This window comes from Oncorhynchus keta, chromosome 31 (genome assembly GCF_023373465.1).
Source record: "Oncorhynchus keta strain PuntledgeMale-10-30-2019 chromosome 31, Oket_V2, whole genome shotgun sequence".
NCBI lineage: Eukaryota > Metazoa > Chordata > Actinopteri > Salmoniformes > Salmonidae > Oncorhynchus > Oncorhynchus keta.
Window position 1 is genome coordinate 10,176,711 of NC_068451.1, and position 19,144 is coordinate 10,195,854.

At 42.9% G+C, this 19,144-nt stretch overlaps 1 protein-coding gene across 3 annotated transcripts; it reads left to right on the forward strand.

The window, feature by feature from the left end:
* Nucleotides 1-226: 226 nt before the first annotated feature.
* Nucleotides 227-15,639, forward strand: LOC118364380 (serine/threonine-protein kinase Nek10-like). 3 transcript variants are annotated; one of them, XM_035745879.2, is made up of 34 exons: nucleotides 227-312; nucleotides 567-671; nucleotides 835-895; nucleotides 2,537-2,673; nucleotides 2,760-2,855; nucleotides 2,939-3,023; nucleotides 3,197-3,238; nucleotides 3,338-3,416; nucleotides 3,503-3,570; nucleotides 3,766-3,845; nucleotides 3,947-4,033; nucleotides 4,224-4,448; nucleotides 4,771-4,910; nucleotides 5,011-5,072; nucleotides 5,221-5,298; nucleotides 5,395-5,459; nucleotides 5,546-5,648; nucleotides 6,040-6,168; nucleotides 6,524-6,661; nucleotides 6,831-6,876; nucleotides 9,396-9,517; nucleotides 9,683-9,863; nucleotides 9,982-10,057; nucleotides 10,388-10,517; nucleotides 10,612-10,682; nucleotides 10,866-11,167; nucleotides 11,255-11,326; nucleotides 11,460-11,514; nucleotides 11,661-11,698; nucleotides 11,792-11,892; nucleotides 12,045-12,155; nucleotides 12,293-12,407; nucleotides 14,542-14,594; nucleotides 14,743-15,639. In XM_035745879.2, exons 2-34 carry the CDS (start codon nucleotides 601-603, stop codon nucleotides 14,824-14,826), a joined length of 3,303 nt encoding a protein of 1,100 aa, XP_035601772.1. In that variant the 5' UTR covers nucleotides 227-312; nucleotides 567-600; the 3' UTR covers nucleotides 14,827-15,639. The 3 variants fall into 3 exon arrangements, with proteins under 3 accessions (XP_035601772.1, XP_035601769.1, XP_035601771.1); XM_035745876.2 differs by lacking the exon at nucleotides 227-312 and having other exon boundaries at nucleotides 331-671; XM_035745878.2 differs by lacking the exon at nucleotides 227-312 and having other exon boundaries at nucleotides 331-671; nucleotides 9,683-9,785.
* Nucleotides 15,640-19,144: the final 3,505 nt, after the last annotated feature.

Below are 19,144 nucleotides of genomic sequence, written 5' to 3' on the forward strand. Positions count from 1 at the left end.
TATGCACTTGGTGAAACTGCAACAACCACTGAGCTATAATAACAGGGGAACAACAAACAACTACGTTCCAAAGACAAAAGTATCTGGTGACGGAATGCGAAAAGGCGTCAGTTGTATCCATAGAAACTACCACATAATAATGTTGCTTCCACCTATTGGTTAAAACTATCATCAATTTCAGTATGTCCTTTTCCAATTCGGGCACAAACTTTCCAATAATATGCCCATTAATAAACTGCAACCTTGAAGGAGAAAACAATAAGAATAATAAAATAACAGGTGTATCCTCCATATTTGCCATGGTGAAGGAGGGTAAGGGACTGCTCGGTGGCTCAAAGGAAACATGTTTGTCCTTTGTTTTGTGTTCCCTTGTAGTGGATGGCTGCATTATTCCTGAACGATTATTTCGCACCTGTTGTTGTTCAGTGTTACTAGCTACCGCTAGGCTAATGTTTCTAAAACAGACTGTTTATTTGTATATTGAGAGCCGTTACAATGTACCAAATGCCATGATATTGAATGCATTGTTTGTTATATTGTGTCAATTATCGGAAGTTGTACCTCAGGTATGACCCATGGAAGCAGAAGGGAATTTATATAATGCCCAACCCAGTTAAAAAGGTGAGAAGAGCAGACAAACTACTCCAGAAGTTAAAGGGACCAGACAACAAGTAAGTTGTATAGAAGTAGTTTCAGTCAATTCAGATACTGCACATACATAATGTCAAAATAGGCCTAGTATTTTTTGGGACATTTTCAACTAAAATATTCACACATAACTGATGTCCTGTTTTGACTGGAATAAAAGGATTGACCAAAATGTAACATTTTTAGAGAATCACATGATCTCAGGAAACTACTGTCCCTGCTTGAAACTAATGCTCACAGACACCAGGTAAGGACATGTCCATTCAGCTGAATGTCGAACCCTCTATTTTGTGTTGTACAGTCGTGGCCAAAAGTTTTGAGAATGACACAAATATTAATTTTCACAAAGTCTGCTGCCTCGGTGTCTTTAGATATTTTTGTCAGATGTTAATATGGAATATTGAAGTATAATTACAAGCATTTAATAAGTGTCAAAGGCTTTTATTGACAATCACATGAAGAGTCAATATTTGCAGTGTTGACCCTTCTTTTTCAAGACCTCTGCAATCCACCCTGACATGCTGTCAATGAACTTCTAGGCCACATCCTGACTCATGGCAGCCCATTCTTGCATAATCGATGCTTGGAGTTTGTCAGAATTTGTGGGTTTTTGTTTGTCCACCCGCCTCTTTCGGATTGACCACAAGTTCTCAATGGGATTAAGGTCTGCGGAGTTTCCTGGCCATGGACCCAAAATATCGATGTTTTGTTCCCCGAGCCACTTAGTTGTAACTTTTGCCTTATGGCAAGGTGCTCCATCATGCTGGAAAAGGCATTGTTCTTCACAAACTGTTCCTGGATGGTTGGGAGAATTTGCTCTCGGAGGATGTGTTGGTACCATTCTTTATTCGTGGTGGTGTTCTTAGGAAAAATTGTGAGCGAGCCCACTCCCTTGGCTGAGAAGCAACCCCACACATGAATGGTTTCAGGATGCTTTACTGTTGGCATGACACAGGACTGATGGTAGTGCTCACCTTGTCTTCTCCGGACAAGCTTTTTTCCGGATGCCCCAAACAATCGGAAAGGGTATTCATCAGTGAAAATGACTTTACCCCAGTCCTCAGCAGTCCAATCCCTGTACATTTTGCAGTATATCTGTCTGTTCCTGATGTTTTTCCTGGAGAGAAGTGGCTTCTTTGCTGCCCTTCTTGACACCAGGCCATCCTCCAAAAGTTTTCACCTCACTGTGCGTGCAGATGCACTCACACCTGCCTGCTGCCATTCCTGAGCAAGCTGTACTGATGGTGCCCCGATCCCACAGCTGAATCAACTTTAGGAGACGGTCCTGGCGCTTGCTGGACTTTTTTGGGTGCCCTGAAGCCTTCTTCACAACAATTGAACCTCTCTCCTTGAACTTCTTATTAATGAGCCGATAAATGGTTGATTTAGGTGCAATCTTACTGGCAGAAATATTCTTGCCTGTGAAGCCCTTTTTGTGCAAAGCAATGATGACGGCACGTGTTTCCTTGCAGGTAACCATATTTGACAGAGGAAGAACAATGATTCCAAGCACCACCCGCCTTTTGAAGCTTCCAGTATGTTATTCGAACTCAATCAGCATGACAGAGTGATCTCCAGCCTTGTACTTGTCAACACTCACACCTGTGTTAACGAGAGAATCACTGACGTGATGTCAGCTGGTCCTTTTGTGGCAGGGCTGAAATATAGTGTATATATAATTTTGGGGGGATTCAGTTCATTTGCATGGCAAAGAGGGACTTTGCAATTCACCTGATCACTCTTCATAACATTCTTGAGTATATGCAAATTGCCATCATACAAACTGAGGCAGCAGACTTTGTGAAAATTCATATTTGTGCCATTCTCAAAACCTTTGGCCGTGACTGTACAGTATAATGTGATCAGGTTTGTCTGCCTGACATTCCAGGTGGCAGTATTGAGTCAGTCATGTAAGGTCCGCAACAGTGGAGGAAGATCCCAGACCATTCTCCAGCTAAATACTGCCAGCAACAATAGGAGTCAGATTCACATAACCTCTGAAGATCATGAGCTGGAGAAATTCAGGTATATCCCTAAATAATTAATTTAGGATCCTTTGAATATGATTGATCACATAATTAACTTTTCTTTCACATCTTTCCGTCTAACAGTGCAACATACAGAAATCAACATTGTTTCAACAGTCATCCTCAACATAAGCTTTTTTTGGAGATCCTTACCTCTTTGGTCAAGAACAGACTGTGCAGGTAGTCTCATGTGGTATCAACATTTTTGTGCAGCTGATGAAGGTCTTGAAAGTTGCTCAGTTGTGTGTGTACTTCCTTTGTAGTGACTGGGTCGACCATGCACCACCTGAGTCTGTACTTAGAGTACTCATCTGTCTACGATTGCTCGTAAGAGAACCACTTTATCAGGTAAAACGAATGATGGGCCTTTTCTTCCTTCAACTTCGTATGATTTAAAATAGATATGACTCGTGCTGCCTTTCTCTTTTGACTTGTTGACAAAAACCTGACAAGCAAGCAGGACAATTCAACACTCTGATTTCAGGGATCTTTTTAATTCTCATCATACCATGACTTTTCAGAGAGTTTTTCATCAACTCCAAGGTGTTGATCTTCTCGCAAGGGTAAATGTACTTTAAATCTATTTAAAAAACCTTCTAGTCTGACAGTCCTGTGTTGCTTTTTATAGCTGTCACTTTCTATCCCTTTCCCTCCCTCTTTAGTACATGGAGTTGGTGTGCAGCAGTTATCTGGGGTGTGGAGAGCAGACATTTGCCATGGAGAAGTTGGTCACCATGACGTGTGAGTTATCAAATCCCCCCAAAAAGTAGCCTGTATTTCCCTCAATGTCCTTCCTTATTGTCCCTTGTCTCTTCATTCCCGACTAGATATGCTTCAGAAACTGTCTGCGGTGGAGGACCAAAGGCAGTGGGTTATTGAGAGTGGCGCTCATAAGGTAAACAATTGTACAAATGTCACTGCCTCATACAATGTACTGTAGGATTGTGTTAAATGAAGAACTGTACTCCTAACTGACTGTTAGTCCAATGTCTGTTCCCCATTACTTGTGGATAGGTTTTAGTTTTTTTCTGTCTTGGAAAGTAGTAACTAATGAGCATATAATGATGTAAGATTTCATGCTCATGCTCAGACCCTGGTAAAGCTCCTATCAACACGTGACAGCAGTGTATTACTAGGTGCCCTCCTAGCACTCACCTCATTGGCTGAGAGGTAACTGCTCTTATAAAGGGACCTTGGGACATCATGCATACCTTTAGTAAAAGTATACACTGTAGCTAACACTTAAATACATCACTTGATCTATCCCCTAGTTCAGAATGCAAGAAGACGATAGGAGAGTTGTCAATCGTGGAGAATCTTCTTGTTATACTACAAGATTATGACTTACTGTCCAAAAGGTACAGTATCTACCTCCCTAGTCAGTCACACTCTATGCATTCATCTTTGCACAACAAAGTTGCCTCAAAATAACAGTTTGCCTACACCCCCATCAACAGCACGACTATATCACTGGCAATAACATGCATCTTCCAATGTCTTGCTTTGATATGTGTTTTGCGTATCCATTTTTCTTTGTGTCCATTTCAGGATGAGTGCAGAGTTGCTGCGGCTGCTTTCCCCGGTGTGGCAGGTGCGGGAGCAGGTGAGGGAGTGCGAGGGCCTGCCGGTGCTGCTCAGCCTGCTGCACGGGGAGCACCTGAAGCTGCTGTGGAGCGTAGTGTGGGTCCTGGTCCAGCTGTGTGAGGAGCCAGACACGAGCGCCGAGATACGCACCTGGGGAGGGGTGCAACAGCTGCTTCACATCCTCGACAGGTGAGAGGCTACCTGGATAGACTAAAGAAGTATCATACAAGTTCATGGAGAGCATAGACTACTCAGGAGTTCACTGGGTCAAATGCAGTATATTGGGTGAGACCTAGGTTAGTGCATATTATGACCTTGAGAAAATTGTGATTATGGGATAATGGTATGCAACCTCTGGTTAAGCTAATATAGTATTGTCAAGAGTTACTTGAGAGTTTAGTGGGTCAAAGACAGTGGTTGAAACATTAGTTAGTGATTATTATGACCATGAGGAAATTCAGATGATGAGACCCGTAGGGTTCCGTAATGTACTGTATGCTGTCTGTTCCAGTGAGCGGGCGTACGTTTCGGACCGCTCCTCTATCGAGGCCCTCTGCAGCGCCAATGCAGCGGGACGCATCCAGAGACAGCACGTCAGTGAGGAGCTCAGTCCACAGGAGGATGTGGACGACACCATGTCTCTACAGTCAGGTAGGAACATACACTGGACATGTTGGATATTTAGACTATAGATCATATAGATTGATCTACGTTCAACATGATCTTGTGTAAATGTCTGTCTTTATTGCAGCATGCTGTGCGGCTCTGACTGAGCTCGTTTTGGATGACACCACTGCACATCAGGTGGTTCAGGTAAGGGCGCCTAGCATCAAACAGAAAAAGTGTGTTGGCTTACATTAGAACGATCAATGAACTGGACAATATATAGGACTATGATATTGATTCAGAATTGTGTTAGTGGAAAGGGCATTTTTTAAATGCATTCTTTTTGCTTCGTCAGGAGAATGGGGTCTATGTAATTGCGAAATTGATTCTGCCACAAAGCTTTCGCAGTGGACCAAAAGCAGTATCCCTACAGGTATTACACATTACATAATGGTGTAATTACAATTATCATGTCATGTTTGTCCTTATACTACAATGACAGTCATTATGTTATTGTTGATGTTGACAGTGCTATGCATTTCGGACCCTACGTTTCCTCTTCAGCATGGAATGTAACCGACATCTATTTAAAAGGTGATGACATAAGACATTGTTTCTTGAAGTCAATGTACATCCTTTTTCTTTCAGAAAATGTATTTAAAAATAAATATATGTTTCAGGCTCTTTCCTACAGATTTATTTGAGCTGTTCATTGATGTTGGACATTATGTGAGAGACATCACTGTCTATGAAGCACTTCAAGCAAAAGTTTCTCTCTACACTGTGAGAAAACTGCTATACTGTAAAAACGACTATACGTAACATATAGGTAACTGCCAAAATAAAGGAAACACCAACATATAGTGTCTTAAAATGGTGTTGGGCCACCAGGAGCCAAAACAGCTACAATGCATATATTCTACAAGTGTCTGGAACTCTATTGTGGAAGCACCCGCTTTCAATATAGTTTTATCCCTCATTTACTCAAGTGTTTCCATTATTTTGGCAGTTACCTGTACGTTCAAGGGCCCTGTCCTGTCTCCTTTTGTAATGTAAAGCCCCGTATAATCAGAATAATGATTCATTTACTATTTTCATGAACTATTCTCTGCCGTCATTACTACTCTACTCCACTCTGTGATGATTGTTTACTGGCGTGTTGGCTTACATTTAGCAGGAGGAATTGGACAGCCTGAGGGAGAATATTGAGACTGTCGACCAGAACCGCCCTCCTCTGAGAGTGATCAATGGCTACTCCATACTGGACCATCTAGGCACTGGGGCATTCGGCAGTGTGTTCAAGGTAGAGCCTCCCACTGAGCCATTCATCAGTGCCAACCTTAATGTGCCTGTATGAGTGGACACATGACAATTACAATGTGGTTACAATGTGGTTGTGATTGATGTGGCATGTCTGATTGTGCTTTGATTTCAAGGACTCATGATCACTAGAATTTTGCTACCTCTACATGCTTGAGTTTGAATTTGTACCATTTGGCATGACTATGGAGTGGTTTTAGTGCCAAAAGAAATTGAATCCGAAGTGTATTTTGGCACTAATATCACTCCACACATGTCTTTAACATTCTTTCTGGTATATTTTCTACCTGTTTGGTTTTGATTGTTGTTGTGGGTTGTTGTTGCGGTTGTGCTGAGAGGTGAGGAAACAGAGTGGTCAGAACCTTCTGGCTCTGAAGGAAGTGAATCTCCACAACCCTGCCTTCGGTAAAGATAAGAAGTCCAGAGACAGCAACGTGGAGAAGATAGTGTCTGAGCTCACCATCATTAAGGAACAGGTTAGCATTGGTTTACTATCGGCCAGATACAGTTGTTCATTTCTCACACGTTGCTTTTGTTTGTTGATATTCTACCATGGGGTTATATACAATATTACCTACAACACACCAGTCAGTACCTCTTTTTGAATGATGAGCACTCATGCTTTTTTTTCTCTGTTCCCTGAAGATGACCCATCCAAATGTTGTGAAATATTACAAGACATTCTTGAAAGGTAAGTATCAGACACACACCACTATTTTTTTAATTTCTGTATTTTTTTATTTAACATTTATTTAACTAGGCAAGTCAGTTAAGAATAAATTCTTATTTACAATGACAGCCTACCAAAAGGCAAAAGGCCTCCTGCGGGGACGGTGGCCTGGGATTAAAAATGAAAATAAATACAATATAAATATAGGACAAAACACACGTCACAACAAGTGAGACAACACTACATACATAACAGAACAGGGCTCCGGGCAGCCGAGCGGAAATGGAGGAAAACTCGCCTCCCTGTGGACCTGGCATCCTTTCACTCCCTCCTCTCTACATTTTCCTCCTCTGTCTCTGCTGCTAAAGCCACTTTCTACCACTCTAAATTCCAAGCATCTGCCTCTAACCTTAGGAAGCTCTTTGCCACCTTCTCCTCCCTCCTGAATCCTCCTCCCCCTCCCCCCCTCCTCCCTCTCTGCAGATGACTTCGTCAACCATTTTGAAAAGAAGGTCGACGACATCCGATCCTCGTTTGCTAAGTCAAACGACACCGCTGGTTCTGCTCACACTGCCCTACCCTGGGCTCTGACCTCTTTCTCCCCTCTCTCTCCAGATGAAATCTCGCGTCTTGTGACGGCCGGCCGCCCAACAACCTGCCCGCTTGACCCTATCCCCTCCTCTCTTCTCCAGACCATTTCCGGAGACATTCTCCCTTACCTCACCTCGCTCATCAACTCATCCCTGACCGCTGGCTACGTCCCTTCCGTCTTCAAGAGAGCGAGAGTTGCACCCCTTCTGAAAAAACCTACACTCGATCCCTCCGATGTCAACAACTACAGACCAGTATCCCTTCTTTCTTTTCTCTCCAAAACTCTTGAACGTGCCGTCCTTGGCCAGCTCTCCCGCTATCTCTCTCAGAATGACCTTCTTGATCCAAATCAGTCAGGTTTCAAGACTAGTCATTCAACTGAGACTGCTCTTCTCTGTATCACGGAGGCGCTCCGCACTGCTAAAGCTAACTCTCTCTCCTCTGCTCTCATCCTTCTAGACCTATCGGCTGCCTTCGATAATGTGAACCATCAGATCCTCCTCTCCACCCTCTCCGAGTTGGGCATCTCCGGCGCGGCCCACGCTTGGATTGCGTCCTACCTGACAGGTCGCTCCTACCAGGTGGCGTGGCGAGAATCTGTCTCCTCACCACGCGCTCTCACCACTGGTGTCCCCCAGGGCTCTGTTCTAGGCCCTTTCCTATTCTCGCTATACACCAAGTCACTTGGCTCTGTCATAACCTCACATGGTCTCTCCTATCATTGCTATGCAGACGACACACAATTAATCTTCTCCTTTCCCCCTTCTGATGACCAGGTGGCGAATCGCATCTCTGCATGTCTGGCAGACATATCAGTGTGGATGACGGATCACCACCTCAAGCTGAACCTCGGCAAGACGGAGCTGCTCTTCCTCCCGGGGAAGGACTGCCCATTCCATGATCTCGCCATCACGGTTGACAACTCCATTGTGTCCTCCTCCCAGAGCGCTAAGAACCTTGGCGTGATCCTGGACAACACCCTGTCGTTCTCAACTAACATCAAGGCGGTGGCCCGTTCCTGTAGGTTCATGCTCTACAACATCCGCAGAGTACGACCCTGCCTCACACAGGAAGCGGCGCAGGTCCTAATCCAGGCACTTGTCATCTCCCGTCTGGATTACTGCAACTCGCTGTTGGCTGGGCTCCCTGCCTGTGCCATTAAACCCTTACAACTCATCCAGAACGCCGCAGCCCGTCTGGTGTTCAACCTTCCCAAGTTCTCTCACGTCACCCCGCTCCTCCGCTCTCTCCACTGGCTTCCAGTTGAAGCTCGCATCCGCTACAAGACCATGGTGCTTGCCTACGGAGCTGTGAGGGGAACGGCACCTCAGTACCTCCAGGCTCTGATCAGGCCCTACACCCAAACAAGGGCACTGCGTTCATCCACCTCTGGCCTGCTCGCCTCCCTACCACTGAGGAAGTACAGTTCCCGCTCAGCCCAGTCAAAACTGTTCGCTGCTCTGGCTCCCCAAAGGTGGAACACACTCCCTCACGACGCCAGGACAGCGGAGTCAATCACCACCTTCCGGAGACACCTGAAACCCCACCTCTTTAAGGAATACCTAGGATAGGATAAAGTAATCCTTCTCACCCCCCTTAAAAGATTTAGATGCACTATTGTAAAGTGGCTGTTCCACTGGATGTCATAAGGTGAATGCACCAATTTGTAAGTCGCTCTGGATAAGAGCGTCTGCTAAATGACTTAAATGTAATGTAAATGTAAATGTAACATAAAGAGAGACCTAAGACGACAACATAGCAAGGCAGCAACACATGACAACACAGCATGGTAGCAACACAACATGGTAGCAGAACAAAATATGGTACAAACATTATTGGGCACGGACAACAGCCCAGAGGGCAAGAATGTAGAGACAACAATCACACAAAGCATTGAGTTAACATTATTAAGATATCAGCTTTTTAAATGGCTATGAACAATGTTTCAGGTGACAGGCTATACATTGTCATGGAGTTGATAGAAGGTGTTCCCCTCTGGGACCATTTCAACTCTCTGAAAGAGAAGGAGCAGCAATTCACAGAGGAGAGACTTTGGAACATATTCATCCAGGTAAGTATCGGCCTCCGTTGCTTTGCACTGACAACAAAGCTACTGTAACCGTGAATTCTCTCTTGGATAATTGCTATGAATGAATGAATCGTTCAATGCTATGATGTTGTTTACTAAAGAATGCATATCCCTGTTTTTTTTTTTTCTCCCAATGAAATTCCTCAGATGTGTCTGGCTTTAAGGTACCTGCACAAGGAAAAGAGGATCGTCCACCGAGACCTCACTCCTAATAACGTCATGCTGGGAGAGAGGGACAAAGTCACTATCAGTCAGTCAATCACCGTTGTCCTTTTCATGCTCTATTTCTCTCTCCTCATGGCATCTTCTACTAAAACCAGAGGCACACGTAAATATGAATGAGTCCAATCCTTCCGCAAACCACTTACCATTTGTTTTACGTACATCATGTCCTTATGCCTGAGGGTATACGTGTCGGTAAAACATTTGACCTGAATCCATTTCAGCTGACTTTGGGCTGGCTAAACAGAAACAGGAGAACAGCAAGCTAACATCAGTGGTTGGGACCATACTGTACTCCTGGTGAGTTATGTGTATAGTTGTTACTCATACTCGGGGGAGATTTCATGTAGATCTGTCCTGATGATGAAGTAGGTCGTCTCTTAAGGTATGACTGCCTTTATCAAGCTTCATTACTGACACTCCAATATCATTTGAATGATCTCTACAACTGCCATTTTGCATGTGTGTGTGTGTGCGTGTGCGTGTGTGTGTGTGTGCGTGTGTGTGTGTGTGTGTGTGTGTGTGTGTGTGTGTGTGTGTGTGTGTGTGTGTGTGTGTGTGTGTGTGTGTGTGTGTGTGTGTGTGTGTGTGTGTGTGTGTGTGTGTGTGTGTGTGTGTGTGTGTGTGTAGTCCAGAGATAGTGAAGAGTGAGCCATATGGGGAGAAGGCTGATGTCTGGGCTAGCGGATGTATCCTCTACCAGATGGCCACACTGAGGCCTCCATTCTACAGCAGCAACATGCTCTCCCTCGCCACCAAGGTAACATGCAAACGCACATATACACACACACTACTCACATAGGTTCTCTATGTATCTAGGGCTATTGTTGCTAAACTGTGGTTTGTGTTAGTAGATTGTGGAGGCAGTCTATGAACCAGTGGAGGAAGGCATTTTCTCAGAGAGAGTCACAGACATGATTAAATGGTAAGTATAAATATAGTATAAAAGTATTAAAATATGATGAAGTTAATTCATTTATGTTTCACTTAAAGATCTTTGATGTGGATAGCAAAGAGCTCCCATTGTATCAAATCAATGATGGACAATGCTTGATAAGATGCTACATTATCTGATTACTACCTAAATAACTCCAATAATACCCCTCAGCTGCCTGACAACCGACGCAGACTTGCGTCCAGACATTGTGGAAGTCAGCTCCAAGATCTCTGACATCATGATGAGGTTCATGGACAGTTTGTATACTTCCCAGAATGCTTTGGAGAGGAGGGCAGAGCGAGACAGGAAGCGAGCACAGAAGTACTTCCTGGAGAGCCATCGGGGCAGGGTCAGCTGCTGCCACTCCTCTAAAGACCAGGAGAAAACCAGTACTCGGACTGACTCTGAGTCCATGGTACCATATTTCTCTTTAGGCCACAGCTCAAATCAAAGCAAAAAAATACACAGCCAAGGTAAATCTTTCTTGGATTATATGGCCATAATTAATGTTTCTCATAACATTTGCTAACATCTTGATTATGATCTATGTGTTTATATAGATAATGGCTCACATAAAGATCTAGATCCCTCTCACATCAACATCTCCACTGTCTCGGGGTATAAAGATGCTGGTGAGCACTTGAATTCAATATGCTCACTTGAATTCAATATGCTCACTTGAATTTAGATCATTCAATTACAAGGAGTATTTCCAAGTGTAATGTTTGGATTGGAATCAATTTGTGTTTTTTTTTATTGTTAAAGGGCCGATAAAGAGTAGTGTCAGTGCTTCTGTGGTAGATGAACCAAACTTAGCTGGGTGAGTCTATATACGATCATACTCTGATATATTATATGTTGTTGAATGTTACCCATATCATCATTTCATCTGAAGAGTGCCTATACTGTTTGTCATGACAACAGTTTGTCAGTCAAGTGATAAAATAACCATCCTGTTTTCCTCAGTGGTGAGTTTGCTGTTCCGAAGCCAAAACCTCGACCAGGTAAATTGGGTCATTTTGAAGGATGTTCTTCTTTCCTCCTTCAACTTTGGTTAAGTGGGTTCAACTCAACTGATAAACATGTGGGTTTCATAGTGTCAGCAGGAATCTGTGTGTCTCAGAGGAAGGTTCGGCAGATCGATGATCCCGTCCAAAGACTCCTGGTACAGCTGCATAAGATCATTTACATCACTCAGGTAAGTCTATATGTACTTTAGATTTTTATTTGATTTAGAGTTCCGGTAATAATAATGAGAGCTATGTACCAGTTGGTTGGTGTATACAGTATGTCTAGACATTTGAGACATTATATTTTAAATCGTACTGTTTCTAACCAATTTATGTTCAGCTTCCCCCAGCTCTTCAGCACAGTGTCAAACGGCGGGCGATTGAGAGATTCAAAAAGTCCCTGTTCCACTACGAAAGCAGTCCCTACAATCTCAAGGTGGAGCTTAACAAGGTAAGTACAAGACACCAGGAACTTACAGCAACGTTAGAGCGGTCTGCCTCAACTATGGATTTGAGCTGCGGTAGTCAGCTTGGCATTGTAAGCCTATATACCAGTCTAGTTCATCTAACAGGTCATTTTGTTTCCAGCTGCTTCAGGGGTCTCCAGAGCTAATGGAGTCAGGCTCTGCCAGCTCAGACTGGTGGTCTCTGGTCCAGTCTTTTGGAGGAGACCATCTAGGTGCTGCCAAGCAAGCAGGGTTGGGTAGGTTACTTTCTAAATGTAATCCGTTACAGTTACTAGTTACCTGTCCCAAATTGTAATCGGTAACGTAATCTGATTACATTCAGTTACTTTTAGATTACTTTCCCCTTAAGAGGCATTAGAAGAAGGCAAAAATGTATGTTACCAATTGAACAACGTCTATTGCAGGATAAATCAATGTTAAAGTTTACATAGCTGGCCATATATGGATGTTACATTTGACTTTATGGGTTGGTTATGTAGACTTCTTCTAACCCAACGCTTTCTACTACATATAATAATACCATTAAATTATATCTTTACATTAAAAACCAAAGTATATCAGAATTCCAGTCATTCCAATAAATGTTTTCCACCCTGGATCTTCAAAAATAGGACATGGAAATGTGGAAGTATAGATTAGCCAAATTGTTTTACCTGAGCGTGACCCCAAAACTAACGACTTATTAGCCAGCCCTACTCTGTTGTTTATGATTTATGATTGTTATCATGGAGGACTGATTGGGCTTATTGATTCGAGTTGAAAAATAAATAAAATAAAATAAAATTCCGCTCTCATGGAATGGCATGCTTTGAGCACTACTGAAAAGTGCTATTTACATGTGAAAAAGGATTGCCATATGCTACATTTGCTATAGGCCTATTGTTTACCTTTTTGTTGGTGACAATTTGATATCTTGATAATATGCAGCTGCTTAAATCCACAGATGAAACAATAACAAAACGGCCGCCCCGCCTCTTTTGGTAAAAAAAAGCTGAGGGATGGGCCTGGAGAAATGTAACCACTCTCAAATTCATAGACAGAGCTATGGATGCAAGGACTGACCATCCATGATATCAACATTATTGTTTTAACCATGTTATGAGGCTATACAGTGTTTGTTTATAAACATTGGAGTAAAACAAGCTTATATTTTGGGTTCTCATGGAGTGTGACAGTTGAACTAAGCTCATGAGGCATTTATACGTTTTTTCACTGGCTGTCCACTGGTTTCAAAAATAATGAATGATGGGCATCTTCCTAAATTCAAACATTCTTGGGTTCAAATACACATTTAGGTTTGTGAACAGCCATCCACAACAACCACAATCCGTATGGCGCAAATAGCTAAATGAGAGAGCAGCAGTGTGATTCACATCAATGCGCTATGTAGATATCAATAATAAGTGATATCCGTATCCACGTAGACGACACAACTACTGTCATCCTTTCCTTCAAGTTGGATAATCTTTGGATGCCGACAGCAGTCGCACCATTGGAAGACATAGCTTGGACTGTAACCTACAAAAGCTTATTCCTGCTCTTTTCCCGCGACCCAGCAAACACATTTGGTGTGTCATCATAGTGGTCTCTGAGTTGTGGTCAGACTCGCTCAGGTGGAACAAAATTAAACTTGGACCTTTTTTCAATGCTGATTTGAACGTCATTGAGAAAACAGAGAAGTGTCAAAGATTTTTTTTCTCACAAACATCCTTTCTGAATTTAAAAGTAATCCTTGAAGTAATTATCTAGTTTTTCCAAAGTATCTGTAATCTGATTACAATATTTTTGCTGGTAACGGATTAGTTACTTTATTTTATTTTATCCCGTACATGTAATCCATTACTCCCTAACCTCATTACTACCCATTACTACCCTAACCTCAGTGCTAGTGCATACTGGTGGTTAACGTAGTGTCACGATCATTATAATGAGTGGACCAAGATGCAGCGTGGTATGGTTCAACCCTCTTTATTTTGAAGAGAAACTCAAAGAAAACAATGAAACATGAAGCTACACTAGTGCTCACAGGCAACTATACATAGTCAAGATCCCACAAAGGGGAAATGGCTGCCTAAATATTATCCCCAATCAGAGACAACGATAAACAGCTGCCTCTGATTGGGAACCAGACCAGGCCAACATAGAAATATAATCACCTAGATGACCCACCCTAGTCACACCCCGACCTAACCAACATAGAGAATAAAAAGCTCTCTATGGTCAGGGTGTGACATGTAGCAACCTAACAGAATACTGAGCCAAGAACCAAAGCTACGTGATGAGTGTTGCGTTCTCATGTTATCTCCCATGGGGGTTGCTATAACCCTTGTCTAGGTGTTTAGAAGCCTAAAATGTAACCTTGTGCTACAGGTGATATGGAAAATGGTGATCTCAAGGAGGGAATCAGCTATGAGCAGATGCAGGTTAATATCAGTTTTTTTTATTGTATAGAAATAAATACAATAGGATAGCCTGTTGTAGTTGACATATTTCTGGACATGTGGATGTCTATGTCTGGCTGAAACTGTGAATCTGGTTAGGAAATATGCTACAAGTGATCTTTCATTTCAGGCCATTATAGAGGAGGTTCTGGAGGAGAATGGATACTACAACGCAATGAGGATTGACCAGGGTGCAACAGGGACAAACAAGTGACCTTCATCCTTATAAATCATATCTTCATTGGCATGCTAGTGTTTTGCAGTCACACTGTCGAAATGGGCTAGCACTACATTTCTGTGAGAGGCTGATAACCTTGAGAAGGAAGTAGATCAATGATACACAGTCTGCATAAAGGGGAAGTGTTTCACGACAGGCTCAAACAGACAAATAGTACTGATTTCGGGTCAAAGAAAGCAGTCATACGTCTTCAACACATATGCATATTAGACTATTTATGGCCTATGAAATTGAAGCTGTATGGTCACTTGGAGTTTTTCCTCTTTGAGTTTGCACTGAGCTAATGTACTCATGCATTGATCATATGTACAAATCTATACAGATTCTAGGGTCTTTCTCAGTGTTGTGTGAGGTTTGTGTGGTTATTTTGTGATCTCTCTCTCTCTCTCTCTCTCTCAGGTTACACTTTCTTTAACTCTAAGTAGACTCAGGATAGGGATATTACTGCTTTATCTCTGGTATTGTCTGACCTGCATCAGACGGCATGTTCCTAATGTCGCTATACAATGACGTGTTTGTTGTTGTTGTTGTTGTTGTTGTTGAGGACTTTTGCACAGTTAAATAGTCTACTTCCAGATGATATTCTATGTTAAATGTTATAAATTGTACATTTTCATTTGTTTCTAAACAGCTATGCTTTGAAGAAATCTCAGGTGAAGCGAGATGCACTTTCTACCTATGTTTAACTTTCTTCAGACAGGTATCCGTGTCCTCAGGTCTGTGTGTTAATAGAAACTATTGCATGTATTTCCATTACATGGGAAATAAATATATTGCTGTGGAGAATTATGTTTGTATGTCTGGCTTTAGATTATTCAATTAAATGTATTTATAAAGCCCTTCTTACATCTGCTGATGTCACAACATGCTGTACAGAAACCCAGCCTAAAACCCCAAACAGCAAGCAATGCAGGTGTAGAAGCACGGTGGCTAGGAAAAACTCCCTAGAAAGGTCCGAACCAAGGAAGAAACCTAGAGAGGAATCAGGCTATGAGTAGTGGCCAGTCCTCTTCTGGCTGTACCGGGTGGAGATTATAACAGAACATGGCCAAGATGCTCAAATGTTCATGGATGACCAGCAGGGTCAAATAATAATAATCACAGTGGTTGTCGAGGGTGCAACAAGTCAGCACCTCAGGAGTAAATGTCAGTTGGCTTTTCATAGCTGAACATTCAGAGTATCTCTACCGCTCCTGCTGTCTCTAGTGAGTTGAAAACAGCAGGTCTGGAACAGGTAGCACGTCCGGTGAACAGTTCAGGGTTCCATAGCCGCAGGCAGAACAGTAAAAACTGGAGCAGCGGCACGGCCAGGTGGACTGGGACAGCAAGGAGTCATCTGGCCAGGTAGCCCTGAGGCATTCTCACAGGACACCGGATAAGACAGGAGAAATACTCCAGATATAACAGACTGACCCTAGCCCCCCGACACAAACTACTGCAGCATAAATACTGAAAGATGAGAAAGGAGGGGTCGGGAGACACTGTGGCCCCATCCGACGATACCCCCGGACAGGGCCAAACAGGCAGGATATAACCCCACCCACTTTGCCAAAGCACAGCCCCCACACCACTAGAGGAATATCTTCAACCACCAACTTACCATCCTGAGACAAGGCCGAGTATAGCCCGCAAAGATCTCCGCCACTGCACAACCCAAGGGGGGCGCCAACATGGACAGGAAGATCACGTCAGTCACTCAACCCACTCAAGTGACACACCCCTCCTAGGGACAGCATGGAAGAGCACCAGTAAGCCAGTGACTCTAGCCCCTCTAGCTCCTGTAATAAGGTTAGAGGCAGAGAATCCCAGTGGAGAGAGGGGAACAGGCCAGGCAGAGACAGCAAGGGAGGTTCGTTGCTCCAGTACCTTTCCATTAACCTTCACACTCCTGGGCCAGACTACACTCAATCATAGGACCTATTGACGAGATGAGTCTTCATTAAAGACTTAAAGGTTGAGACCGAGTCTGCGTCTCTCACATGGGTAGGCAGCCCATTCCATAAAAATTGAGCTCTATAGGAGAAAGCCCTGCCTCCAGCTGTTTGCTTAGAAATTCTAGGGACAGTAAGGAGGCCTGCATCTTGTGACCATAGCGTATGTGTAGGTATGTACGGCAGGACCAAATCGGAGAGATAGGTAGGAGCACCCAATGTATTGCTTTGTAGGTTAGCAGTAAAACCTTGAAATCAGCCCTTGCCTTAACAGGAAGCCAGTGTAGAGAGACTAGCACTGGAATAATATGATTTTTAAAAAAAGGTTCTAGTCAAGATTCTAGCAGCTGTGTTTAGCACTAACTGAAGTTTATTTGGTGCTTTTTATCCAGGTAGCCGGAAAGTAGAGCATTGCAGTACTCTAACCTAGAAGTGACAAAAGCATTGGATACATTTTTCTGCATCATTTTTGGACAGAAAGTTTCTGATTTTTGCAATGTTACGTAGATTAAAAAAGCTGTCCTTCAAACAGTTGTGATATGTTCATCAAAAGAGAGATCAGGGTCCAGAGTAACGCCGAGGTCTTTCACAGTTTTATTTGAGACGACTGTACAACCATCAGGATTAATTGTCAGATTCAACAGAAGATATCTTTGTTTCTTGGGACCTTTTAACAAGCATCTCTGTTTTGTCCGAGATTAAAAGTAGAACATTTGCAGCCATCCACTTCCTTATGTCTGAAACGCAGGCTTCCAGGGAGAGCAATTTTGGGGCTTCACCATGTTTCATCGAAATGTACAGCTGTGTGTCATCCGCATAGCAGTGAAAGTTAACATTATGTTTCCGAATGACATCACCAAGAGGTCAAATATATTGTGAAAACAATAGTGGTCCTAAAACAGAACCTTGAGGGACATCAAAATGTACATTTGATTTGTCAGAGGACATACCATCCACAGAGGCAAACTGATATCTTTCCGACAGATAAGATCTAAACCAGGCCAGAACTTGTCCGTGTAGACCAATTTGGATTTTCAATTTCTCTAAAAGAATGTGATGATCGATGGTATCAAAAGCAGCACTAAGGTCTAGGAGCACGAGGACAGATGCAGAGCCTAGGTCTAACACCATTAAAAGGTCAATTACAACCTTCACAAGTGCAGTCTCAGTGCTTTGATGGGGTCTAAAACCAGACTGAAGCATTTCGTAAACATTGTTTGTCTTCAAAAAGGCAGCTTTTAATTTAAAAATTGAGAGGAATGGGAGATTCGATATAGGCCGCTAGTTTGTCATATTTTCTGGGTCAATGTTTGGCTTTATTAAGAGAGGCTTTTTACTGCCACTTTTAGTGAGTTTGGTACACATCCGGTGGATATTTATTATGTTCAACATATGAGGGCCAAGCACAGGAAGCAGCTCTTTCAGTAGTTTAGTTGGAATAGGATCCAGTATGCAGCTTGAAGGTTTAGAGGCCATGATTATTTTCATCAATGTGTCAAGAGATATAGTACAAAAACACTCCCTTGATCCTAGGTCTTGTGCAGACTCGGGACAACTGAGCTTTGGAGCTTTGAAGTGAAAGTCATCCTCTCTTGGGGAATGATGCTTTTTAGTTAGCTTTGCAACAGTATCAAAAATACATTTTGGATTGTTCTTATTTTCCTCAATTAAGTTGGAAAAATATGATGATCGAGCAGCAGTGAGGACTCTTTGATACTGCACGGTACTGTCTTTCCAAGCTAGTCGGAAGACTTCCAGTTTGGTGTAGCGCCAATTCCGTTCCAATTTTCTGGAAGCTTGCTTCAGAGCTCGGATATTTTCTGTATACCAGGGAGCTAGTTTCTCATGACAAATGTTTTTTGTTTTTAGGGGTGCGACTGCATCTATGGTATTGCTCAAGGTTAAATTTAGTTCCTCAGTTAGGTGGTTAACTGATTTTTGTACTCTGATGTCCTTGGGTAGGCGGAGGGAGTCTGGAAGGGCATCTAGGAGTCTTTGGGTTGTCAGAGAATTTATAGCACGGCTTTTGATGATCCTTGGTTGGGGTCTGAGCAGATTATTTGTTGCGATTCCAAGCGTAATAAAATGGTGGTCCGATAGTCCACAATTATGAGGAAAAACATTGATAACATTTATTCCACGGGACAAAACTAGGTCCAGAGTATGACTGTGGCAGTGAGTAGGTCCAGCAACATGTTGGACAAAACCCACTGAGTCGCTGATGGCTCCAAAAACCTTTTGGAATGGGTATTAAAGTCACCAAAAATGTTAATATTATCTGCCATGACTACAAGGTCCGATAGGAATTCAGGGAACTCAGTGAAGAACGCTGTATATGGCCCAGGAGGTCTGTAAATAGTAGC

Coding starts and splice junctions, on each gene's coding strand:
- LOC118364380 (XM_035745876.2), top strand. CDS start 520: ATGCATTGTTTGTTATATTGTGTCAATTATCGGAAGTTGTACCTCAGG. Junction 3,239..3,337: donor GTGTTGATCTTCTCGCAAGG/GTAAATGTACTT, acceptor CTCCCTCTTTAG/TACATGGAGTTGGTGTGCAG. Junction 4,449..4,770: donor CTGCTTCACATCCTCGACAG/GTGAGAGGCTAC, acceptor TGTCTGTTCCAG/TGAGCGGGCGTACGTTTCGG.